This window comes from Pleurodeles waltl, chromosome 11 (assembly GCF_031143425.1).
Source record: "Pleurodeles waltl isolate 20211129_DDA chromosome 11, aPleWal1.hap1.20221129, whole genome shotgun sequence".
NCBI lineage: Eukaryota > Metazoa > Chordata > Amphibia > Caudata > Salamandridae > Pleurodeles > Pleurodeles waltl.
This window is the reverse complement of record NC_090450.1, coordinates 10,242,130-10,268,766: the sequence shown is the minus strand read 5'-3', so window position 1 is coordinate 10,268,766 and position 26,637 is coordinate 10,242,130. Positions and strand designations below refer to the sequence as shown.

Sequence of the window (26,637 nt, the reverse complement as noted above, 5' to 3'; positions counted from 1 at the left end):
TACCGGCCCGTGATAGAGGATAAAAACTTCGCTGATTTCAGATTAATCGCTCGTCTCCTCTTCTACCCGCCGAGTCGCCCGTGGTCCCCTCTCCCAGCTGATGCTTCGGTGTTGGGGCCCAGCCTGGCTCTGGCCTGCAGTGAAGAGTGTTCCCCGCGCTCCTGCCGGGATCGTGGTGTTTAACATCTGATCAACCCCCTCCGCACAAAGGCGCTCGTGTCCCCCGCGAACAGGAGCATTTGCTTGTTTTACACTGAAAAGTTGGTGAGCTGTGTACTGCCCCTCAAACAGTTACCTGGATCGAGTGACTCGAGCATTGATGCAGAGGTCAGAGGGCAAGGGCTGTAATCCGTGCGTAAACACGGTGGCCACCACGTGCAGCGCGCATGCCACCGGGCATCTGTCTTGTGTCCTGTAGCACAAGTGGGCCAGCCCTCCCCTCCAGGTGTCCGGTGTACCGGGACAGTACCACGGTTCCTGCATCCTCTCCGACAGAGAGGCGGATTCTGTACCGGGGCAGTACCCCGGTTCCTGCATCCTCTCCGACAGAGAGGCGGATTCTGTACCGGGGCAGTACCCCGGTTCCTGCATCATCTCCGACAGAGAGGCGGATTCTGTACCGGGCAGTACCACGGCTCCAGCAGCATCTCCGGATGAGAGACGGGCTCTGCTCGACCGGGGATGTACCGGCACAGTACCCCGGTTCCTGCATCTTCTCCAACAGAGAGGCGGATTCTGTACCGGCACAGTACCCCAGTTCCTGCATCTTCTCCAACAGAGAGGCGGATTCTGTACCGGGACAGTACCACGGTTCCAGCAGCATCTCCGGATGAAAGGGGGATTCTGTACCGGGCAGTACCACGGTTCCTGCATCTTCTCCGACAGAGAGGCGGATTCTGTACCGGGACAGTACCCCGGTTCCAGCAGCATCTCCGGATGAAAGGGGGATTCTGTACCGGGCAGTACCACGGTTCCTGCATCTTCTCCAACAGAGAGGCGGATTCTGTACCGGCACAGTACCACGGTTCCTACATCATCTCCGACAGAAAGGCGGATTCTGCACGACCAGAGATGTCCCGGGACAGTTCCAGGCTTCCCGCAGCATCTCTGGATGAAAGGCGGAGCCTGCCTGGGAGTGCAGCTCCCAGGTGCGGCGTGGGACAGGCTGGCCAGGTAAGAAGGAGCCCCGCCCTCCTGACACAGCCCAGGTGTATATAAGATGCCTCCCTGACATGCAGAGACAAGCTGCCTGCATGAGTTGTCACCTGTCGGGCAGAGTTAGACTGTTTGGGGTAGCTCTGGGGGGGCGAGCACAGTTCTGGAGCCAGAAGTGACAGCCGAGGCCTTGGACAGTCTGACTGCAAGCATGTTGTACCTGGAGAGCAACAACCAGAGCCAGTACCCTGAGGTAAGGGCGAGCCGGGTCGGGCATCCGTGTGCGGCGTTCGCCCTGAATCGGCCTCCTGCGTCTTACTATCGTCTTATTTAGGATTTAACAAATTCTGCACAAATTCTCACTTTATAGCGAGGACTTTGGAATCATTAAAAATAAGTTGGCGGGATGTCGGAAGGGTGTGCCCTGCTCAGCACTGACATGTAAAGTTATGCAACTGGAGTGTCCCTATGAACACCCATTCAGTGTGTCCTTTACGCACGTTGGCGCCATCACCAGATGACCATTGGAAGGAGGGGGGGGGGGGGGGGGCAGGGCAGTTTGAGGAACCAGTGGTGCTGCAGAGAAGTTTGGGTGGGACTTTTTACGCGGTCCTGCACACACAGGGACGGATGCTGAGCACTAATCCTGCGGTGGCCTGGAGGACGGGACAACAGATCATACATCCTACTCCAGCAGAGTATAGGTTGGACTCTAGGGTTTTACGCGGCCCTTCACGCAGCCACGCATGGATTCAAAGCTCGGCTCCTGTTACCGCTGGCGTGGCCTGGCGCAGAGAGGGTTTACCCCCATGGTGCTCTGGCGCAGAGAGCGAGCGTTTATCCCTCTGGTGTCCTGACGCAGAGAGAAAGGTGAGGTTTATCCCTCTGGTGGCCTGGCGCAGAGAGGGTTTACCCCCATGGTGCTCTGGCGCAGAGAGAGAGATGAGGTGTATCCCTCTGGTGGCCTGACGCAGAGAAAAAGATGGGGTTTATCCCGCTGAGGGCCTGACGCAGAGAGGGTTTACCCCCATGGTGCTCTGGCGCAGAGAGAGAGATGGTGTATCCCTCTGGTGGCCTGACGCAGAGAAAACGATGGGGTTTATCCCTCTGGTGGCCTGGCGCAGAGAGGGTTTACCCCCATGGTGCTCTGGCGCAGAGAGAGAGATGAGGTGTATCCCTCTGATGGCCTGACGCAGAGAAAAAGATGGGGTTTATCCCTCTGGTGTCCTGACGCAGAGAGAGAGATAGGGTTTATCCCTCTGGTGGCCTGGCGCAGAGAGGGTTTACCCCCATGGTGCTCTGGCGCAGAGAGAGAGCGTTTATCCCTCTGGTGTCCTGACGCAGAGAGAGATAGGGTTTACCCCCATGGTGCCCTGGCGCAGAGAGCGAGCGTTTATCCCTCTGGTGCGCTGGCGCAGAGAGCGAGATGTCCTGACGCAGAGAGAGAAATGGGGTTTTCCTTCTGGTGGCTTGGCGCAGACAGCGAGCGTTTATCCCTCTGGTGGCCTGACGCACAGAAAGAGGGTTTGCCCCTCTGGCGCAGGGAGCGAACGTTTACCCCGCTGTTGACCTGGCGCAGAGAGAGAGATGGGGTTTGTCCCTCTGGTGGCCTGACGCAGACCGAGAGGGTTTATTCCTCTGAAGCGAGCCTTTACCCCTCTGGTGGCCTGGCGCAGACCGAGAGGGTTTATTCCTCTGGAGCGAGCCTTTACCCCTCTGGTGGCCTGGCGCAGACCGAGAGGGTTTACTCCTCTGCTGGGGGAGGGTCCCGGCGCTTCACATGCCCCCCTGCTGCACCGAAGTGTACTTAGGTCTGAAGGTTTTCCGCGCTCCTTCACAGAGCCGAGGACTGATGCTGAACGCGGCTCGAGTTACCTCGTTTCCTTGAAAGGCCGTCAGCAGCTCAATGGCTGAGTCCATTAAATCTTGCAAACTGTGCGCTTTGAGGGAGCTCCCGCGCACGAGGACTTCTAAGAATATTAGTTTACCCGATAGGGGCGGCTGAGGCGACACCGGTGCCCGTGGCCTGTTCGTGTCTGGCCTGTGCAGGAGGCCCGGGCCTGCGTGGGTGCTGAAGGGATTGCGCCTCCTGCAGGAAGCAGGGCTCCTTTTTGGAGGGGGTCCCAGTTTGTATTTCCTGTGGTGGCACCAGTGTGAGGGTGCCTTTTTGTTTGTTTGTTTTTCGTGGCGCGGGTCCTCTGACTACCAGTTTGTATTCCCTGCGGGTGGCACCAGGATAAGGGAGCTCCTAGAGAGGGGAGTGGGGAGTCTCTGGCCCCCAGGTGCATTTCCTACGGGAGGGGGTTCTAAGGATGGTGGTCTCCGCCCCCCAGGGCTGCAGTCTTGGTGTGGGCGGCTGCTGGGGGGTGCACACTAGAGACGACAGCTCGTTGAATGTGCAAACACTCAACATGTTTGTAATCTAGAAACACATCTCTGATGTCACTCACGGAGACAGCCGGCTTTACCTAACTCCCAGGAGTCATTCGGTGCCTGCAGCTTGCAGGAAGATTCTGCTGTTTTGTGTTTATTTAATCGACTCCACGCACTCTGTCGCGGACTTTTACATCTTAACAAAGCTGCCTCTTTTCAAACACTTTTTAATTTACTTTTGAGAGATCTTTGTCATTCACCACTGTTAGCTTGGCGAACCATTTTATTTGAACTTTTTTTTTTTTTTAGGTCACAAATTGTTCTAAGCTCCCCTAGGCCTGGAGATAGAAGTTGTCCTTTTTTCACACCAGGTCAGCACGTGCACTGGGGTGTGACGAGGCGAGGATGGTTGTCTGGGGCCTAAATTCCTACAAAATGTTATTTTTTCCGAGCAGCGCTTCTCACCTCGGTAGCTTCTACAGATGAAGGGAGGGCAGCTGCAATCACCGGGCGCCTCCTTCACGTCCCGTCGAGGCGCTTTATCAGCCAATGCGGCTTCTTTCAGTTATTGTATTTGTGGGGAGGGTGAGAGACTGTCAGCGGAACTCACCCGAGCTGTCTCTGAAGGTGTCCTGTGAGTGGAACTCACTCGAGAGGTCTCCAAAGGAGTCCTGTGAGTGGAACTCAATCAAGCTCTCTCTGAAGGTGTCCTGTGAGTGGGACTCACCCGAGCTCTCTAAAGGTGGGACTCATCCGAGCGGTCTCTAAAGGTGTCCTGTGAGTGGGACTCACTCGAGCTGTCTCTAAAGGTGTCCTGTGAGTGGGACTCACCTTCACAGTCTCTGAAGGTGTCCGTAAAGTGGGACTGAACCTACTGGCCTTTGAGGACCGCTTGTGAATGCAACTCTCTCGAACGGTCTGAGTGTCGGAAGAGTTAAGCTCACACCAGTGGTGTCTGAAGGCACCTTCAGATGGAAGGCGTCCGAGTTGTCTCTCTAGGCGCCTTGTGAGTGTAACTCTTTGAAAGCGAGTGGACCTCACCCGATCGGTCTCCGAAGTTAGTGCAACTCGCCCGTGCCTTGTGTGAAGGGGTCAGCGGATCTCATCTGGGGAGTCTCTGCAGGCGCTAGTTGAGAGGATCGTGTCTCTGCAGGCGCTAGAGGCGCGAATCTCACCCGGGGTGTCTCTGCAGGCGCTAGTTGAGAGGATCGTGTCACCTGGCACCGGCCATGGGAGAGTTTATGATGCGGCCCAGCGGATCACGTTTTCTGGCGGCGACCGTCTGTGCTCTGGGTTGAAGCTGCGAGCTGCACGATCTGTGCCGCCTTCAGGCGGTGAGCCTGGCACTCAGGCCCACTCTCAGGCCTGATGTGTGGCTGGCACACATGCTCTGATGATTAGTGCCCAGGCTGGATGGCGCTTTACAGTCTGTATCTCTCGTGAACCTCTTGTGCTGTCCTTAACACTGAGCCTCCCAGGAGTCGAGGCTTGTGCAGGGTGCGTCACTTTGTTGGTTGTAAGCATAGACGGCAGGGTGGCGGCATTCTCCTCACTCACCCGCAGTGATGAATGTCCCGACAAAGGAGAAAACTCAGAAAAGCAGCGAAAACTGACATTCATGAGCCAGGACCTGATTTAGAGATTGGCAGACGAGTTACTCCGTCAGAACGGGGGCAGATGTCCCGTCCGCTGAAATACAAATCAATTACATGCTATGGGATTTATATTGGATGGGAAGAAATGTATGAGAAATGACATGCACATCGCGGCACAGGGAATGACGTACGAAAAGTGAGGTACTCAACTGAACGCAAGCAATACTATATGAGAAGTGAAGTAGACAACTGGACACAAGCGATAATGTATGGGAAGGAAAGTACACAACTGGACGCAAGCGAAAATGTAAGAGAAGTGAAGTTGACAACTGGACGCAAGCGATAATGTGTGAGAAAGAAAGTACACAACTGGACACAAGCGATAATGTATGGGAAGGAAAGTACACAACTGGACGCAAGCGAAAATGTAAGAGAAGTGAAGTTGACAACTGGACGCAAGCGATAATGTGTGAGAAAGAAAGTACACAAGCGATAATGTATGAGAAGTGAAGTAGACAACTGGACGCAAGCGATAATGTGTGAGAAAGAAAGTACACAACTGGACGCAAGCGATAATGTGTGAGAAGTGAAGTAGACAACTGGACGCGAGCGATAATGTATGAGAAGGAAAGTACACAACTGGACGCAAGCGAAAATGTAAGAGAAGTGAAGTAGACAACTGGACACAAGCGATAATGTATGGGAAGGAAAGTACACAACTGGACGCAAGCGAAAATGTAAGAGAAGTGAAGTTGACAACTGGACGCAAGCGATAATGTGCGAGAAAGAAAGTACACAACTGGACACAAGCGATAATGTATGAGAAGTGAAGTAGACAACTGGACGCGAGCGATAATGTATGAGAAGGAAAGTACACAACTGGACGCAAGCGAAAATGTAAGAGAAGTGAAGTAGACAACTGGACGCAAGCGATAATGTGTGAGAAAGAAAGTACACAACTGGACACAAGCGATAATGTATGAGAAGTGAAGTAGACAACTGGACGCAAGCGATAATGTGTGAGAAAGAAAGTACACAACTGGACACAAGCGATAATGTATGAGGTGTGAAGTAGACAACTGGACACAAGCGATAATGTATGGGAAGGAAAGTACACAACTGGACGCAAGCGAAAATGTAAGAGAAGTGAAGTTGACAACTGGACGCAAGCGATAATGTGCGAGAAAGAAAGTACACAACTGGACACAAGCGATAATGTATGAGAAGTGAAGTAGACATCTGGACGCAAGCGATAATGTGTGAGAAAGAAAGTACACAACTGGACGCAAGCAAAAATGTATGAGAAGGAAAGTACACAACTGCACAGACATAAATGATAGTGTAGGACAGACGTACACGGCTCAGCAAAGGCGACAGTGTGTGAGAAGCACATTACTACCAGATGGACTGGGGCAGCATTATGGAGGTGCCTGCCTGGCACCAACCTGCCCTGAGCAGGAGGGTGTGCTGAAGACTTGGTGTTACTGACATCTGTTCAAATGATGTCAGTGAAATAACATGTTGGGCCTTCCCCCCTAAACTTTGGGGACTAACCCAATACCAATCACAGATCTTAGAAGTCTACTCGTGCCAGGGGTTGGCTCTTGCGTAGGGGCGTAACACAGGCTCCTGCAGCCCGGGGAGGGGGTGCCTTTCAGGCCAAGGTCAGTGAATATCTGTGAGACATGGGAGTCTTCATGGCCTCTAATTACATTACATGGGGGACCCCATCATTTTCCGTTGCACCAGTACTCGGTCCGCCGTTTGATGGCATGGCCTGGAATTTGTATTCAATATTGTTCTTTAAATTAACATTTAATTAGGGGGAAGCGGCCTTTAAAGGGCTTATTTTTCTTCTCCTAGTTCCCTTCTCTGACAGTGTCTCGCGGAGGCTTCCATTTCTATGCAGTTGGTTGCTTTGTTTCCCAAGCCAAGAAAACTCTGGATCAGTCGTTGCGGCCGAGTCAGACTGTGCCCCGGGGAAGGCACACACTACTTAAGTAGACACCCCCAGTACTCTTGGAGTCTCTTCAAAGGACTCTTTTCGAGTGGGACGTGGACGGTTTGTTTAGCTGGTGGTAGGCATGGGGCACTTTTCGGTAATATTTGGACTGTACGCTCCTGCGCCTCTTCCATTACTAAACCCCACTTTAGGCGCCTCGCTGTAGTCCATATCACAGTTAGGCCACGACAGAGAACAGGCTCCTGTCCCACGAACCTTTTCTATAAAAAAAGTCTCTTTGGACTTCTTTCTGGTAACTGTCATTTGGCTGGTCCTAGCAGCCCAAGTACCATTCTGAACTAGTATCATCGCGCTGTCGGTGGGTGTCGTGTCCAAATAAATCCAACCGACTGAAAGAAAAGCTGCCCCCAAGTTTGTAATAGCGTGTCCAGTGAGTGCCCTCCATGTTGGAAGTGTAAAGGAATAAGCAATGCTAGCTCAGTGCGTGTTCTGTAAGAGAAATCTCTGTTCTTTGGCTTTCTTGGAGGATCCCGAGGGGTACTCATTGTATTGTGGTGCCAAGTTCCACAGAACCATTCCCACGCTGCACCTCCAGAATCCTAGGGCGCGGTCTGAGTTGTGGCAGAGGAGGTCCCAGAATGATACACCTAGTACGCGGAACCATCCAGCCCCAATCCACTCATTCTTATAATGAGCACCTGTGGGTGTTCAGTACCTGGCAGAATCCTAGTACGTGCTCTTCTGGTCGGAGGTGTGGGCAGAAGAGGTTCCAGTGGGGTACATCATCTATATAGAGTCAGTTACACCGGTAACATTCCCACACGGTGCCTGGCAGAATCCTAGTACGTGCTCTTCTGGTCGCTGATGTGGGCAGAAGAGGTTCCAGGGGGGTACATCATCTATATAGAGTCAGTTACACCGGTACCATTCCCACACGGCACCTGTGGGTGTTCAGTACCGGTCAGAATCCTGGTACATGCTCTTCTGGTCGGAGGTGTGGGCAGAGGAGGTTCCAGGGGGGTACATCATCTATATAGAGTCAGTTACACTGATACCGTTCCCACATGGTGCCTGGCAGAGTCCTAGTACACGCTCTTCTGGTCGGAGGTGGGGGCAGAGGAGGTTCTAGAAGGATATTCCGATGCACAGCCAGCAACCCCAGAGGCATTCCCACCAGGAGCACCAGTAGATGTTTGACCCCCACCGGACTCCATCACATGGCCTTCTAGGCCTGGGTGTCTGGCCACCAGCTAGGGAGGATATATCTGGTGGGTACCACCAGTAGTAAGGGTACTGGTTTCAAGGTGGTGGAGATCCCTGTCGGGTTAGAGCAAGTGTCATCAGATCACTCCTCCAGTTTTGAAGCACCAGCTGTTATCACCGTCTAAAGAAAGGAATGAACTCTGAATTAGATAAAACACTTGAGTTATGTGATGTACTCCGAGTTGAGCATGTGCTTTTTTAAGATATTTCTTGACCTGTCCAAAGCTTGTCTCACTCTTCCTTATCTCAACGTGAACTAGAAAGATGTGGGCATTTCAGAAATGTCCCTCCTTGGGAGGCAGCAGCCATAATACTCTATTGTGTGCTTTGTGGGCTATAAAGCTACTTTATACGTCTTCACACTAAGAGTGCACATCCGCTCTGCGGATACTGGGTTACAAGCACCTTTATTGCAGGCTGGATTCCAACCACCTCTAGCTGTGTGCGGATTACAAGCACCTTTAGCGCAGTCTGGATTACAAGCACCTCTAGCTGTGTGCGGATTACAAGCACCTTAGCACAGTCTGGATTACAAGCACCTCTAGCTGTGTGCGGATTACTAGCACCTTTATTGCAGTCTGGATTAAAAGCACCTTTATTGCAGTCTGGATTAAAAGCACCTCTAGCTGTGTGCGGATTACAAGCACCTTCAGCGCATTGTGAATTACAAGCACCTTTAGCTGTGTGTGGATTACAAGCACCTTTATTGCAGTGCAGATTACAAGCACCTTTATCACAGTCAGGATTACAAGCACCTTTAGCTGTGTGCGGACTACAAGCACCTTTAGCTGTGTGCGGACTACAAGCACCTTTAGCGCAGTGTGGATTACAAGCACCTCTGGTGTAGATTGCAGATTACAAGCACCTCTAGCTGTGTGCAGATTACAAGCACCTCTAGCTGTGTGCAGATTACAAGCACCTCTAGTTGTGTGCAGATTACAAGCACCTCTAGCTGTGTGCGCATTACAAGCACCTCTAGCTGTGTGCGCATTACAAGCACCTCTAGCTGTGTGCGGATTACAAGCACCTCTTGCTGTGTGCGGATTACAAGCACCTCTTGCTGTGTGCGGATTACAAGCACCTCTTGCTGTGTGCGGATTACAAGCACCTCTTGCTGTGTGTGGACTACAAGCACCTCTTGCTGTGTGCGGATTACAAGCACCTTTTAGTGCGGTGCAGATTACAAGCACCTCTAGCTGTGTGCGGATTACAAGCACCTCTAGCTGTGTGCGGATTACAAGCACCTCTAGCTGTGTGCGGATTACAAGCACTTCTAGCTGTGTGCGGATTACAAGCACTTCTAGCTGTGTGCGGATTACAAGCACCTCTAGCTGTGTGCGGATTACAAGCACCTCTTGCTGTGTGCGGATTACAAGCACCTCTTGCTGTGTGCGGATTACAAGCACCTCTTGCTGTGTGCGGATTACAAGCACCTCTTGCTGTGTGCGGATTACAAGCACCTCTTGCTGTGTGCGGATTACAAGCACCTCTTGCTGTGTGCGGATTACAAGCACCTCTTGCTGTGTGCGGATTACAAGCACCTCTTGCTGTGTGCGGATTACAAGCACCTTTTAGTGCGGTGCAGATTACAAGCACCTCTAGCTGTGTGCAGATTACAAGCACCTCTAGGTGTGTGTGTGTGGATTTACAAGCACCTCTAGGTGTGTGTGTGGATTTACAAGCACCTCCTAGGTGTGTGTGTGGATTTACAAGAACCTCCTAGGTGTGTGTGTGGATTTACAAGCACCTCTAGCTGTGTGCGGATTACAAGCACCTCTTGCTGTGTGAGGATTTACAAGCACCTCTTGCTGTGTGAGGATTTACAAGCACTTCTAGCTGTGTGCAGATTACAAGCACCTCTTGCTGTGTGCAGATTACAAGCACCTCTTGCTGTGTGAGGATTTACAAGCACTTCTAGCTGTGTGAGGATTTACAAGCACATCTAGCTGTGTGAGGATTTACAAGCACCATTAGCGCGTTGCAGATTAGAAGCACCTCTAGCGTGGGCTCCTTAGTTGTAGTGAACAGTGATTCCATTGCATCTAACGTCTTACATAGACATGCTACATGGTCACCTCACGGTGTACGTGCAGGGTGGGTTCTGAGTTGTTTTTGCATACATGCACTTTTTTTTGGTGGGGGGGGGGTTGTCCTGTGCTACACCTGGTAATAATACCTTTAGCACCTACGTACCATTGGGTACTGTCCATGTGCGATTTAAAACGTTGTATCCACCTCATGTGGTGAACTGTGGACATGTTCTGACCCTAGAGCAGGTGGGTCTCAACTCTGGAATAATTTAGATCTTTTCACTCAAGACAGGAGTGTGTGATAATGTATATATCTTTCACAAGCGTGACAAGTGTTCCAACAGAATGCCCGAACCCCAACTTTCTCCTTCGAATTTGTAGTTTTTATAACCAATAATATGCCAATGCTACTTTCAGAATTTTTAATTTACCATAATTATTTCGCTGTACCCTGCTTGGCCTAGGGTCAGACCTGTTAAGAAGGAATTTTTTTGCTTCCTGTTTTTTCCCCTTTTCTTCTAAATCGTCTCTTGTAGGAGCTGCTCGTCCCAGCTCAGACTTCTGAAGTCTGTAGAAATAAATCCCCCTGTGATTAGAGCTGTGGGTGGGTTGCTGCGGGAGAATAAACCTCAGCTTTGAAAGAACTAACTCCCCCGCTGAAAGATGTCGAAGAAACACATTTAAAGCCTTTCATCTCTCGGAGTGCCAATTAGAGAGCTGCTTCTGTCCCCTATATGTGTTTTTATTCGTTTTCTAGCCCTGATGTTCTGCTCGTCTTTCAAGCTGTCTCGGCTCAAAGACCCAAACTCGCCTCTCGGCGCTTTAGCTCGCATTGAAGCAGTTACCACTGGTCTGAGCCCTGAAATGAGACACACGTGGCGCTCTGCTCTGGTGAATTATCTTTAAAATGTAGTAGTGAACACAGCAAAAGATCCTGTGGGGAAGCCGCTTGCACTGGGTGGTCGGGGCGGAGTGGTGCAGACCACTGCCCTGTACGTCTTGGGGTGGTGGGTCAGCCCACATCAGCTATTGGCTAACGTCACTGTGTGACGACATATTCCTCTTTCACAAAGTGTTCTGCGAGGCCCAAAATATTATTGCTTTTAGCCAATGCGAGGGTGCAGCAGCTCCTCAAAAATACAGCTTTACGAATACCATGTGAAAACAAGCATTGACCAATCTAAAATACTAACAGTCAGCCGCCTGCAGACCTATTGCCTTTGCCAGTGCTTGTTTACACTCGCACCAGAATGTTTGATCGGGTTGGTGCACGATGTTTCCCCACAGTGCTAAAGTGTTACAGACTTTGTTTCTGACACCGGTGCCTTGGAGGTGAAGAGCTAACTGTCTGGCGCTCCTCGGTGAGTGTCCCAGATACATCTCCGGCCGCCCCCATCACTTTCCTCCGAGGAGGAGAGCGCTTCTGACACTCAGTCACGGGGAAGAAAGCACTCTTCAGGGTGGAGTAAAATCCAACCTGTTGTGTGTGAGGAACCTCAAGCAGCACTCACCGGAGGGAGGGGGCGGTCCTGACACTCACTCCCAGGTGCCTCGACGCAGTGAGTGTGTGGACGTGAAGCAATGGCCGATGATGACATGTCCACTAATCTAGGGTGTGAGCAGAAGCATTACTCACTCCCAGCAGCGGCAGGGTGCTGTATTCACACCCCTTCCCACACGCTTGGATGGCATTGTGGGATTGGAGGCTTTGGTAACCTGCTTTCCCAGTACAACCCCACTACAGCGAGCTTGATGACTGATGTGGATGCACTTCCTGCATTAGAATATCGAAAACAAAAGTTATCTGTGCGCAGCTAATGTGTAATAAAGTGTTCTTAAAGTTTAATCAGTGGGAAAGAGCTCACACCACATCCTGGGAGAGAAATTGACTTGTTGCCAGAAATCTTTGCTTTCAGTTTGAATTCAGGTGACAAGTTATATGCTGTTGCTGAGCTCCCCCCCCCCCCCCCCCCCCCCCCACCCCAAAACAAGCTGTCCAGAGCCTTACACCACCCACCAAGTTCCAGATGCTTTATACCACAATCTGCAGCTCGGTGATCGACAGTCCTGGGGATTGGGAAGGGTTTCCTGCCCTGTGGTGGGAGGCTGGTGCATCCCTCTGAAATACCCGTTCAGCAGAGACTGGCCAAGGCAGTGCCCCAGTGATGGCGGGTGGAGGTGATGGGAAGGCTGCATGACTCCTGAGCTGAAGCTGGCCTTGGCCCTGGTGTCTGAGGCTCTGATAGTGCTCAGTGAGGACCTGTGACAGCCTCAAAGTTTCCCCCAGAGGCAGTGAACATGTCCACCTAATGAAAACCAGTGGGTTCTCGCTTTGCCCACTGAAGTAGTCGAATGAAGGTCAGTGCCTCGAGTCGCATAATACACCCGCAGCTGTGCAGTAGACGGCAGTGCAGGGTACACACCGCTTGCTGTGCTTTCTTTGTCTTTTCTAGAGTGCACACAGAGTTGTTGTTGAGAACAGGGTGTGTCCTCTCCTGGGATAAACCAGAAGTTTTTCTGAAAACAATTCATTTCCATTTTTCTAATAATTGAGCAGTAGATGTGGACGTGAAGAAACCATCACATTCTAACACATCAGACTTTTTACACCATCCCCGGTATTTGGGACATGAAGAAGGGAGAGTTAGTAAGAGGCAGGATAGCTCAGCGGGTTGGGAAGGTGCAGATTAGAAGTGCAGTGCGCATCCCTTCCTCACAGATTTTGTCTGTCATCGGTTAATTATTTGCTCCACTGGCAGGATTTACTCTCAGATGCAATCTTTGGTTTGAGTTCTATTTCTTGGCTTGTTTTAGCGCTTGATTAGGGTGGAGCCTGCGAGTGCCTGCGCTAGCGCATGCGTCTCGCTTGTGAGACGCTGTTGTGTTCAGTGAAGGGCTTGGAGCCCGCCTGTGGCTCACCATTTGTTGGTTTGCGTGGCACTCTTCTTTACAGCCTCATAATTCATCAAGGCGCGCCTGACATCACTTCCGTTCCCCTGTGTGGAGCAGGGACCAAGCACTTATTTATGGATTTAATTAGTGCACGTCCGCTGCTCGAGGGACTATTTGTTGTTTTTCACTTCCAGTGCCCCTCAAACAGGAAGCTTGTGATTGGCAAAAACGTGCCCAGCAGGCACAAAATTGCAAAGTTTTATTTTTTAAAGCTGACTTTATTTTATTTTGCAAAGTCTTCTTTTATCGGTTTCTTCTCCTGTGTGTTTTTTTTTGTTTTTTTTGTTTTTTTTTGCTCGTGGGCGCTGTTGTCAAAAGATGCCAATTAACTTGTTGTAAATATGCGCGACCTTTTGCATTGTAAATGCATGTTTTAAATTGGAATTGTAGTTCTTTACTCATATCCAGCAAACACGCCATTTTCTTCAGCCCAAAAGGAGAAGGCAGTATAAACTGACCCAATATAGTTCGAAAGTGGTATTCAATGTAAAATTCAGCTTTGCACTTATCCCATCCAGCACTGTGTGATCTTGGGGTGACTCCAAGACCCCTATTTCATTGATCCTCTTGTCTTATTTACTAGCGATTTGGGCCATTTGGGGAGCCCGCTTGAAGCGCCTCTGGAAGCGCATTTTGTAGTTTAAAGGCCAGAGTGTGTTTTGGAGGATCTACGGTGGGAAGATCTGCAAGAGCGGGAGTGTCGGTGAACGTCCTTGTCATCTAAGAGTAGTTTAATTGCAGCGAAAACACCTTTTCGCAGATCCGGTGCTCAAATGAGAACAGAGTTTGGTTCTGACGTTTTATCCTAGTGAGGTAGAAAGGAGTGTTTGTTCCTTTGGGAACCCACAGATCACGGCTTTCCCACCTTGTGGAATTCCAGCAGTGTTACCATAAGTCGAAAGAGTCGATGCGTAAAGCAGCACAGGCAGGACGTAGTTACTGATATCCCGTGGGTGATCTCAGTCTTTATGTACAAGCAGCAGCGAGTAAGGACGCCTGACACTGATGACGAAGGAGCGAGCCGCACAGACATGGTTCTCATCAGCCCCTTCTGCCATGGGGGAGAGATTTTTGGACAAAGCCCCCTAAACCTCATGGCATTGGAAACACGTTTTCCTTCGTGTGCGCTGCTAGACTTTCCAACATGCTGTTCCTTTCTCCACCCAAGAAATGCGCTTAAATACATCGGTTTAAAGCGAACATGAGAGTTGCCGCCTCGGTGACCTGGATTATCACAGGCTCCATGGCGGAGGTTTGCGCATCACTGGCTGCGATGGGTAACCCTCGCTGCGGCGGAGGTTTGCGCATCACCTCGCTGCGGCGGAGGTTTGCGCATCACTGGCTGCGATGGGTAACCCTCGCTGCGGCAGAGGTTTGCGCATCACTGGCTGCGATGGGTAACCCTCGCTGCGGCGGAGGTTTGCGCATCACTGGCTGCGATGAGTTACCCTCGCTGCGGCGGAGGTTTGCGCATCACTGGCTGCGATGAGTTACCCTCGCTGCGGCGGAGGTTTGCGCATCACTGGCTGCGATGAGTTACCCTCGCTGCGGCGGAGGTTTGCGCATCACTGGCTGCGATGAGTTACCCTCGCTGCGGCGGTGGTTTACGCATCACTGGCTGCGATGAGTTACCCTCGCTGCGGCGGAGGTTTACGCATCACTGGCTGCGATGAGTTACCCTCGCTGCGGCGGAGGTTTACGCATCACTGGCTGCGATGAGTTACCCTCGCTGCGGCGGAGGTTTGCGCATCACTGGCTGCGATGAGTTACCCTCGCTGCGGCGGAGGTTTACGCATCACTGGCTGCGATGAGTTACCCTCGCTGCGGCGGAGGTTTACGCATCACTGGCTGCGATGAGTTACCCTCGCTGCGGCGGAGGTTTGCGCATCACTGGCTGCGATGAGTTACCCTCGCTGCGGCGGTGGTTTACGCATCACTGGCTGCGATGAGTTACCCTCGCTGCGGCGGAGGTTTGCGCATCACTGGCTGCGATGAGTTACCCTCGCTGCGGCGGAGGTTTACGCATCACTGGCTGCATGAGTTACCCTCGCTGCGGCGGAGGTTTGCGCATCACTGGCTGCGATGAGTTACCCTCGCTGCGGCGGAGGTTTACGCATCACTGGCTGCGATGAGTTACCCTCGCCGCAGCGGAGGTTTACGCATGGAGAACGTGTCTCTCTTAATGACTGTACAGTGCCTCGAGCTGCAGCTCTGGGACTCTGGGAGGTGAACTGAGCGCACCCCCTGCCATCTGTGCAGCAGGAGTGATCACCTGCTGGCGGGTGGAGAGGTGCCGGGGCACTTCGGCAATGTGAGGACGGTCGCAACTAATATGTTAGCGCAGGTGGACCACACACTACCAGAAGTCTCCAAACTTCAGGTAGCTTGAAGAGAGTGTCCTCAGACTTCTTCTTATCCTGCAACCAGGGGTGATCTCTGGTGGAGGGGACCTGTTGCGCTAGGGCAGTGTGAGGGGACCCAGGAGTTGGCTTGTGTGGTTCACCTCCCTCTCGGCTCGTAACACGACAGTTCACATTCAGGGCCTCTGCAGCGTTATGCTTTGTTTGTAGACTACAACCCTGGCCACACCGCTGGCCGGAGGAGGAGACCAGTGTGGTGGGCTCCGTAGGGTGTCCTAGATCTTACTCGTTGGCTTTGGTTTCTGAACGCACAACAGGTGAACCCTTTATGTGACATGTAGGTAGGATTCATCTGTGGGTGGCTGGTGGTATTGGTTTGTACATCATCAACCCACCGAGAGATTGGCTTTCAGTAAGGCGCTTGCATCACTTGTGCCTACTCCCTCAGACCGGTAGTTTAACTTCTTGAGTCTAGTAACAAAGGAGATTTCTGGGAGACCCTACACATCCTGAGTCACAGTGACGTCCCTTTGATGTCACGTGCCTATTACACCTGAGGATCCTAAGGCTGCTCATTGGTTGTATCATTAATGATATCATTGCATTTTCGATTTCCATGGTAATGATTATTTTGCGGTCATTCAGTTACTGAGTGTTTTATTTCATCTTTCATTCATTGAAGTGTTGCACTTATCTGTGTGGGTGTAAAAGACCGAGTGTCCGCTTACCAACCTCTTACAGTGCACTCAAAGCCAGGCCTTTGGTTATCATTGTTTAACTTTATCAATATTTACTTGCGTTTTGCCAGTACTCCTAAACGGGCATTTTTTTATTTAATTTGCGTATTCATGTTTTTTTTTTGTTTGTATTAATCAATCGAAGTGGTACCTGCCGTCTTGGAATGGTAAATAAAAAAATAAAGGGTATGCGTCCTCTTCATTGCGCTAACTAAGCATGTATTCTGACACGTGTGTGCCGCATTGGAATTGCACAATCGCTGTTGTGATTTTTTTATTTTTTTTATTTTTTTTATTTAATTTTAACGATGCTGCACAGCACCCTATGCCGTGCACTACTGCCAAAAGGAATTGGCAAAGATAATATACCCCAAACCACAACTTATTGACCTTGCCAATGCTTAGTAATTACGTATATCACCGTGATGCACTTTATGACTCGGGGAGAGGCAACGTATTTTTTTAATGCATTTTGAATGCCGTTCTTCAAATATTTTGATTAGAGAATACGGTCTGTGATGTAAGCAATGATAATGAAACATATGCAAGCTTTCTTTTCACACAACTGGAAGTGTGTGTGTGTGTGTGTTATTTTTTTATTTTTTTTACTACAGCAGTGAACCACTGAAACGTGTGCAGTTAACTTTTGCCAAATGCGTGGTGACGTGTTGCAGCCCTTACAACGTTTCATCAGATTGTGCTGTGAACGTTTTTTTTTTCCTCTAAATCTCCAATTTATGCCGCAGATGATAGACTTTGTAGCACGTATAGAAAATCTGTATTCCTGCTGAACATTCGCAGGCATTTCACTTGCCCGGGCTGAATTAACCGGATTGTTGTGTCTTTGACAGAATTTTGTTTAGTTGATTTTGAAGGCAAATTAACCGGTTGTATTCTGTGGTTGCACTGTGTGTAGCGCCATGCTCTGCTTTCAAGGCACTACGTGGCCTTTCTGGGCGCTGCAAACTACAACTTTACGAAAAAGCACACGAGCCAGGAGCCGCCGTGTGGTGCATTCATTCGACCACCGTCCCCTGGGCCAGGAGATTGATGGTTCGTGTGAGGCTTTTGTCTGAGCTTGCAGGAGGGGGCGCCATACATAACCATGAGCACTGAGCTCAACACGTCACACGTGCTTGTTGATGGACTGACTGCAGGCTGCTGAATCGGGGCTCTTAAAGGGCCCGTCCTCACATTTAAGCCCCCTCCCGGGCCACAAACACACTTTGTGTGGGGACGTCCGCAGTTTGACCGGACACAGCATATTTTTAGAATGAAAAGTAATTTTCCTGAATGGATCAAATGCGCATTTTTGTAGAATTGCTATTTTTCAATGCAAAAAGCATCCGTTGAAGAGTGGGGGCCCTTGTTTCTCGACCCAGACTGCATCTGGCGCTGACAGCCACCTTTGTTATCAGCAAGTAATGGATACAGATAATGTGGGCAAGGACTGTTGTGGGCTGTAGAGACCACCTTAGAAAACGTCTGTAAGAAGTTTACTTGGTGGTGGTTTATTGTGGTGCCAAGAAGCGCTTTCCTGTAGCTTATTTCGTCTGCGCCAATCTATCATCGTTGTCTCGCGCCTTGAAAAAACAAAAGGCAGAGTACCTTTCTTTTAAAACCAAATCCCCTAAAATCGTCACCACAGACCTGCGTGACACACCTTTCCACTACAGTTAGTTGAAATTCCAACTACAAATTCTTTTTTGTGTAGTTCTTGGGAGATGGTATACTCCGTTTCCAGTAACCTCCCATGAACCCAGTGGGCATCGCCAAGCCGGACGTGGCAGCGAGGAGGTTACCTGATGCCATCACCCACCTCCGCGTCCTACGCCAGGCTTCTTGGAGGATGGGGGTACCGGAGGAAGTGGGGTACATCCCGAGGGAGGGCGTCGGTGCTCGGAGAGCAGATGCGTACAAGGGCAGCTTCTCCCAGTGGTCGTTGCGTAACCAGTAAAACAGTCATTGTTAAAGCCAGTAGGTTTGGCTCTTACGTCGTGCTTACACACAGCCCCTCAGAACGCATGGACACTTAGGGCGGCGTGCACACCTACATACCTGCGGACATCTAGGCGCCCCGTGCGTATCCCTTACACCACCCGGTGCATGCGAGTGAGTCACAGGGCTAGGAGGCTGTTTGTAAGGACATAACGGAAAAACGAAGGCTCTCTTTCACAGGGATATGTGTACATAAAATAATCCCTTTCTGGAGAATGTACGAAAAGGACGATCATGTCACCGCCAGGCAGTCGTTTGTGGGACACCAATGATGTCTGTAAACAGTTCTTACGTCGCAGCACTCTAAAGTTAACTGCGGTAGAGCATTATTACTCCAGGTGTAGTACGTACAATCAGTGCTCTGCGCTCGCCATCGTCCGATTCAAGACCGAGTTGCATATGGCGGAGTCTACCCTGGGGTGGGCAACAGAACGATGGATTAGACCCAGATCTGTGACTGGGGCGAGTGTTTGATTGGTTCCGCAGTCCGTCCATCATCTGTGGGTTTTTCTTCAGTCCTTAGATTCAGATCGCCCACGCTCTCCCCCCAGCCCTGTGGCTTCTCTCCGTGTTTGCCCCTCGAGTACTCCTCATTCTGTTATTGGCTTGTAGTCATGCATTTTGCTGATGCTCTTGACGTACATTTTTGTTCTTTTTTTGTTGTTCGTGTAACGTGGATTTATTTCAGTGTGTCAAAAACTTAAAAACACACGACATGAAAGGGCCTTTTACGTATTTTGTTCCTACTGAATGTCAGATTTCTGTAACTTCGATAAATTCCTCGGGTCCCGTGAATGCCAGGGCTCTACACCTTCCTGTAAATTCCTAGCACTGAGGAGTAAGTGCGACCCGTGCTGAGTAGGTTCCCTGTTAAAGAGCTGTACTTTGATTTGTGGCACTTGTAAACTTGTTGGCGGATGTTGATTTATCCTTGTCTGTGTAATACGAAGTATTACGTTTCTCGGCGTCCTTCAGAGTGTGCTAGTTTGCATTTCACACGTGAACGAGTGTGCGTGTGTTGAACACGTACTGCCCTTGGTATGTGACATGTCTGTGCTTACGGATATGTACATCCTTCTATTGAGCTGGGAAAGTGGGGCGGATGCACACACAACAACATGCATGTTTCTGGGCTTTGATTTATTTGTTTTTTGTACTTGCGATGGAATATAGTTTGTATTTGTGAATGTAAACCTCAGTGGTGTTGGGTGAATCTTGCTGTCAGTCCTCTGGTTTCACCGGTGCTCTCAGGCCGCGGCATGTGTGCCCCTGGCCCCCTCCTCAGTGTTAGTCCCGGTGTAAAGTTCGCTGCCTGCCAGCCTTGCTCTGCTCTCTGGGGATGGCGTGTCTGGTTACCTGTGGCCAGGTATGTGAGCCTGGGAGCAGGCATTCTCCCCTCTAATTGCCCCTTTGTCAGGAAGCGTGTCTAGAGCCCCCCTCCGTGCCTTGATAGCAGGAGGGCCTGGGGTGCACTGCACTTACTGACTCTTGAGTGATGCACAACCTTCTGGCCCTGCCATAAAGGCCTTAACGTGCCCGGGTGCGAGCCCTGTCATCTGTCTGCCACCTGGGCCTTCAGCGGGAGATTCATGGGTGGAGACACCAGGTGGGGCCTCCGTGGTAGGCTGCAGGGGTCGGCCCTGGTCTAGATATTGAGGCAGGATCAGGGCCCAGCATTGGCTCGGATTCCTAGCCAGTGTCCTCAGCACAGGATGGCATGAGAAGACACTGGCGCTTTCCAGGGGGGCAGTGCCATGGTGTAAGATGTGACTCCTGCACAAGGATCCCTTGGATATGGGGTCACGGTGCTGCATGGACAGGTCTTCAGTTGGGGAGACGCATGGATAGCAGGTGACTTCAGCCAGCAGGAACCTCCTCAGCTCTGCTTGGGGGAGTCTGGGAATTAGAAGTGCTGTGGTTTTACCAAAGGTCTAGTACGCACCACCTAAAACTCGTTGGGGTTCCTCAAACTTAGCTATTTCTTGCCAATCAACACATGGAACAAGCACCCTGTTGAATGATGCACTTAATCTGCACTGTCTGATTAATGTACAGCCTGCACACCGCCACAATTGATGCTGACACTGACAAACAGCACACATGGCCCTGGCTGTGTGGTGCACAACGTGTACACTGAGAATGACGAATAGCGTACTCGCTCCGTGCTCACTCTTTTATGGAAAACCTGCACGCACTGACAAATAGTGCACACATTTCACGCTTGCTATCTCATGTTGCGGAGTCTGATTCATGGTTTGCACACCGCAGTGACAGATTCGTGAACTGCACATTGCAGTGACTGATTCGCGGCCTGCACACTTTGGTGACTGATCTGCAGCCTGCACTCTGCGGTAACTGACCTGCGGCCGGCACTCTGAAGTGACTGATTTGCCGCCTGCACTCTGCGGTGCCTGGGTCCCACGCCTTGCACTCTGCGGTGCCTGGGTCCCACGCCTTGCACTCTGCGGTGCCTGGGTCCCACGCCTTGCACTCTGCGGTGCCTGGGTCCCCCGCCTTGCACTCTGCGGTGCCTGGGTCCCCCGCCTTGCACTCTGCGGTGCCTGGGTCCCCCGCCTTGCACTCTGCGGTGCCTGGGTCCCCCGCCTTGCACTCTGCGGTGCCTGGGTCCCCCGCCTTGCACTCTGCGGTGCCTGGGTCCCCCGCCTTGCACTCTGCAGTGCCTGGGTCCCACGCCTTGCACTCTGCGTTGCCTGGGTCACACGCCATGTACTCTGCAGTTACTGACTCTTGGCCTGCACACTGCGGTGCCTGGGTCACACACCTTGCACTCTGCAGTGCCTGGGTCACACGCCTTGCACTCTGCAGTTACTGATTCTTGGCCTGCACACTGCAGTGACTGGATCCCACGCCTTGCACTCTGCGGTGACTGGGTCCCACGCCTTGCACTCTGCGGTGACTGGGTCCCACGCCTTGCACTCTGCGGTGACTGGGTCCCACGCCTTGCACTCTGCGGTGACTGGGTCCGGTGACTGGGTCCCACGCCTTGCACTCGGTCACACGCCTCGTACTCTGCGGTGACTGGGTCACACGCCTCGCACTCTGCAGTGACTTGCACCTTGAGGTGACTGGGTCACACGCCTTGCACTCTGCGGTGACTGGGTCACACACCTTGCACTCTACGGTGACTGGGTCACACACCTTGCACTCAGTCACACGCCTTGCACTCTACGGTGACTGGGTCACACACCTTGCACTCAGTCACACGCCTTGCACTCTACGGTGACTGGGTCACACACCTTGCACTCTGCAGTAACTTGCACCTTGAGGTGACTGGGTCACACGCCTTGCACTCTGCGGTGACTGGGTCACCCACCTTGCACTCAGTCACACGTCTTGCACTCTACGGTGACTGGGTCACATGCCTTGCACTCTGCAGTGACTTGAACCTTGAGGTGAATGGGTCACACGCTTTGCACTCTGCAGTGACTGGGTCACACGCTTTGCACTCTGCAGTGACTGGGTCACACGCTTTGCACTCTGCAGTGACTGGGTCACACGCTTTGCACTCTGCGGTGACTGGGTCACACGCTTTGCACTCTGCGGTGACTGGGTCACACGCCTCGCACTCGGCGGTGACTCGCTCACATGCCTTGCACTCGGTCACATGCCTTGCACTCGGTCACACGCCTTGTACTCTACGGTGACTGGGTCACGCCTTGCACTCTGCGGTGACTGGGTCACACACCTTGCACTCTGCAGTAACTTGCACCTTGAGGTGACTGGGTCACACGCCTTGTACTCTGCGGTGACTGGGTCACCCACCTTGCACTCAGTCACACGCCTTGCACTCTACAGTGACTGGGTCACACGCCTTGCACTCTACGGTGACTGGGTCACATGCCTTGCACTCTGCGATGACTGGGTCACACACCTTGCACTCTGCAGTGACTTGCACCTTGAGGTGACTGGGTCACACGCTTTGCACTCTGCGGTGACTGGGTCACACGCTTTGCACTCTGCGGTGACTGGGTCACAAACTTTGCACTCTGCGGTGACTGGGTCACAAACTTTGCACTCTGCGGTGACTGGGTCACAAACTTTGCACTCTGCGGTGACTGGGTCACACGCTTTGCACTCTGCGGTGACTGGGTCACACGCTTCGCACTCTGCGGTGACTGGGTCACACGCTTCGCACTCTGCGGTGACTGGGTCACACGCCTCGCACTCTGCGGTGACTGGGTCACACGCCTCGCACTCTGCGGTGACTGGGTCACACGCCTCGCACTCTGCGGTGACTGGGTCACACGCCTCGCACTCTGCGGTGACTGGGTCACACGCCTCGCACTCTGCGGCGACTGGGTCACACGCCTCGCACTCTGCGGCGACTGGGTCACACGCCTCGCACTCTGCGGCGACTGGGTCACACGCCTCGCACTCTGCGGCGACTGGGTCACACGCCTCGCACTCTGCGGCGACTGGGTCACACGCCTCGCACTCTGCGGCGACTGGGTCACACGCCTCGCACTCTGCGGCGACTGGGTCACACGCCTCGCACTCTGCGGCGACTGGGTCACACGCCTCGCACTCTGCGGCGACTGGGTCACACGCCTCGCACTCTGCGGCGACTGGGTCACACGCCTCGCACTCTGCGGCGACTGGGTCACACGCCTCGCACTCTGCGGCGACTGGGTCACACGCCTTGCACTCTACGGCGACTGGGTCACACGCCTTGCACTCTACGGTGACTGGGTCACACGCCTTGCACTCTACGGTGACTGTTTCATGGCCTGCACACTTTGATGAGCAGTGCTCAGTGACATAGGATACACATGCTTGGGACTGTCCTGTATTGCAGAACCTGCACCCTGGAACAAACCGCGCTCGCAGATTTTCTATCTGTTTCATGCTGAACTCGCACTCTGTGGCAGATGATTCACAGCCGTAAGCTTTGATGAATAATGCACACACTAAGAATTGCCACACACTCTGTACTGGTAGTTCCACAACTTGTACGAATGCTGCACAAGCTGCGCTCTAGCAGATGGGGCACATGCCGTGCACTGGTTCCTCATGCGTCACTTACTCAGGTGAGTGATGCACAAACCTTTATGGACCTATTCTTCTACATATTGACCATTGCCAGGGCTCCTCGGTGTTATTTAAGCCTTCCTGTGGGGATGCTTATTGAGATGTAACAGTGAAGCCATGGGGTTTTCCAGTCCCCTCCACAGATAGGCGTGAAGTAGCTGTTGGTCTCCTCAAAGCCTTCTGGTACAGACCAAACCGTAACTGAAACACAGAGCGCATTAATTCCCAGTCGCCATGGTGTGCATCAGTGGTCCTTGGTGTGATGCAGTGCTCGGCAGTCTGTTCAGGAGCAGTCCCCATAGGAAGTCAGCGTAGACCTGTGTTTACGTATGTGTACAGATCACTGCATTGAAGTCTGTAGCACTTCTATAGTGGCCCATGCAACCAGGGAGTAAAGGTTCAGCCTGGGCCTCACGAGACACTACTGGTGATCTAGATTACTTCTCCCCTGCTGCCTCCCTTTCATGCAATTCCAGGTCATCCACACCCGTCTTCATGCCCGCATGATGCCAACCTAGGCGAACACTTGCCCACTGTCCTCCTTGCTTTTTGGGAGAGCTTTGTCTTCTGCTTCTGCCCACTTCGCAAGTCTGATTTACATATGACGGAGTCCAAACTGAGGTGTCATGTTGAGCAAAAGAATGATGGCTTGGGATGTGGCCCAGAGTGACTGCCAGGGGTTAGACATTGCAAGCATTCCTCCCATCACCTTTTGAGTGTTTCATGTACTGCCCTAGTGGCAGGGGTATGCCCTGATGTGAGACCCACTCTCACTGTTTCACTGGAACCAAGCTATACCTGGCTGATGAGCCCATTACTAGGGCGGAACTGGTCCTGGGCTGCTTGTGTTCCCATGCAGAGAGGACCTGGCCTGGCAGTTCAGGCTGGACTGTTTTCATGAGCAGCAGGGTGAAGACTCATTTGCGTACGGCTGGGACCAAATTGAGGTGTGTATGGGTTGCTACCCTGAGCGATTGCCAAGGGATATACAAACCTACCTGTTTCACATGTGCATCTATGCGTTGATGAAATGTGGTGCTGGTGTAACAATAGTCCCCGCAGCACCCACAGTGCCGGGGGGGGGGGGGGGGGGGCAAGACCCTGGGGCCCCCTCAGTACAGTAAACTGGTCAGGGGCCCCCCATGACGTTTGTTAAGCTACTGAATGTGGACTGGGCGCGTCTTTGCTCTTGCAGTATGATTACTCCCCTGTCCATTGCAGGCCTCTCAGTGGTATTGATCATTTTGCCCACACTTTTGCTGCTGCCAGACTGCCTCAGGCAGTTCTTTCCGAATAGGTGCTGAATGCATGGACCCACCTGCCAGCAGCAGCAGTGAGGCGGAAGCCAAAACTGAGCCCACATTGGGCGGTGGAGGCCCCAGCGAGGACTTGGGCTTGTCCTGTACATTGTTAGGCTGGATGGCGCTGGCAGCTTGTTCCTGGGGCCAGGTAAACGGAGCTTATGGCGTGATCGTTGGCGATTTGATGTACTATGTAACAGTAGCACAAGTATGACGCCCCCGTTTCTTGTAGCATTCGTGTACAGGTGCACAGTGACCTCCCAGCTCCCATAGACATTGCTGACGGGAGGCAAATTGTCCTTCAGTACTTCACCCACTCAGACAGGGCCAGAGCCTACGCTTGTCTGCTGTGTCAATCTTCTATACCACTTAGCGCTGTATAGTTTAGTAGATGAGACCAAAGGAGACCCTCCTGGCAGTTCAGAGATAGCCTTTATCATCCGCCTCTGAGAAGCCATCCAGCAGGCTTTGTTACTTCGGCTTCTGGGCCATTACTCACTCAGATGCTAATCTCCTGAACTGGGTTACCATCACTCTGAAAACTAAAGGCAGGGGAGTGCCTTGGAGGGCAGTGAAGCGCTGCTCCTCCAGCCAACCTTTCGATTAGGGTCTGCCCATTGGCCGTGGAAGAGCCTGGGAAGGGCGTGCGCTCCTAGTGAGGGTTGATTGCAGCTAAGGGCAGACTGTGGTGCAGAATACACACTAGGCCTGTCCCCGGTCCACTCTGTCAACCCCAAGTCAAGAAACCGTGTCAAGATGTCCCCCTTTGTAGACCGTGTCCACAGTCTGGTGAACAAAGTTGGTGCTGGGCACACCTTAATCTGCTCTTCTCACTTTGTGTCCAGAAACCCATCTCCTTTCTGATGCACAGGGTCAGTTTTGTACTCTAACTCCAGTCTGACCTAGGGATAGGTGGTTGACGGGGCTGTGCCCGAAAGAGTTACTGAGAGACGAGCATGTGTAGACACCCTTACCCGTCCAGATGATGGGCAGATACCAGGGCTTGCCTGTGTGGAAGCGAACATTGAGCTGCTTGTAGTACCTGGAGCTATGACACTTTGGACGTTCAGCATCTGAACATTTCAGCTAACTGCACAAAGATCAGTGGAAACGATCCTTCCTTGAAGTGTTGGTCGCTACCAAACCCTACGGCACCAGCTGTGGGGAATGTCCAGGCTGCTGGACTGCATTAGGGTTGTATCTAGTACATTTGAGGATAAGCGTTTTATAAGGTAATGTTTAGCCACTACTCAATGTAAACTTCTAAATTAGTTGGGAAGATGGCGCTATATTTTACAACGATGCAGGTGTTTTCTGGATTTAGCTCATATCTTCTTGATGCCCGGGTACATGTCCATAGCGTGTAGTGTGCACCATAAAATGCGTAAAGAAAGTAGTCAGAGCTGTTTTCCTACCTTTCGATCATGTGATTGTGATTCACCAGCGGTAGCGGAGAATCTGTACAACAAAATGTCAAAATATTTGGTAGCACTATTCCATGTGACCCTGAATAACTTGCTTTCCCGCTTTCTCTTACAGCCGCAGTACACAAACCTGGGGCTCCTGGGCAGCATGGACCAGCAGATCCAGAATGGCTCCTCTTCCACGAGTCCGTACAACACTGACCACGCTCAGAACAACGTCACGGCTCCCTCGCCCTACGCACAGCCCAGCTCCACCTTTGACGCCCTGTCGCCCTCTCCGGCTATCCCTTCCAACACCGACTACCCCGGCCCTCATAGCTTTGATGTATCATTTCAGCAGTCCAGCACTGCCAAGTCAGCGACGTGGACGGTAAGGGCCTTCACAAGTACCCTCTTCTACTATGTGTGATGAGGACTGTGTGTGGACACTCCCCTCT

At 52.0% G+C, this 26,637-nt stretch overlaps 1 protein-coding gene across 4 annotated transcripts in view; it reads left to right on the top strand.

Moving 5' to 3' along the window:
• The window catches only part of TP63 (tumor protein p63), a 266,840-nt gene that overhangs the window by 159,211 nt on the left and 80,992 nt on the right, over nucleotides 1-26,637 (top strand). For 3 of the 4 annotated variants that reach the window (XM_069212791.1, XM_069212793.1, XM_069212795.1), the window contains exon 4: nucleotides 26,316-26,570. In XM_069212791.1, the coding sequence (XP_069068892.1) occupies nucleotides 26,316-26,570 (255 nt within the window). Of the gene's footprint in view, nucleotides 1-1,231; nucleotides 1,409-26,315; nucleotides 26,571-26,637 lie in introns of those variants that run through there. The other variant, XM_069212792.1, reaches the window with a different exon arrangement.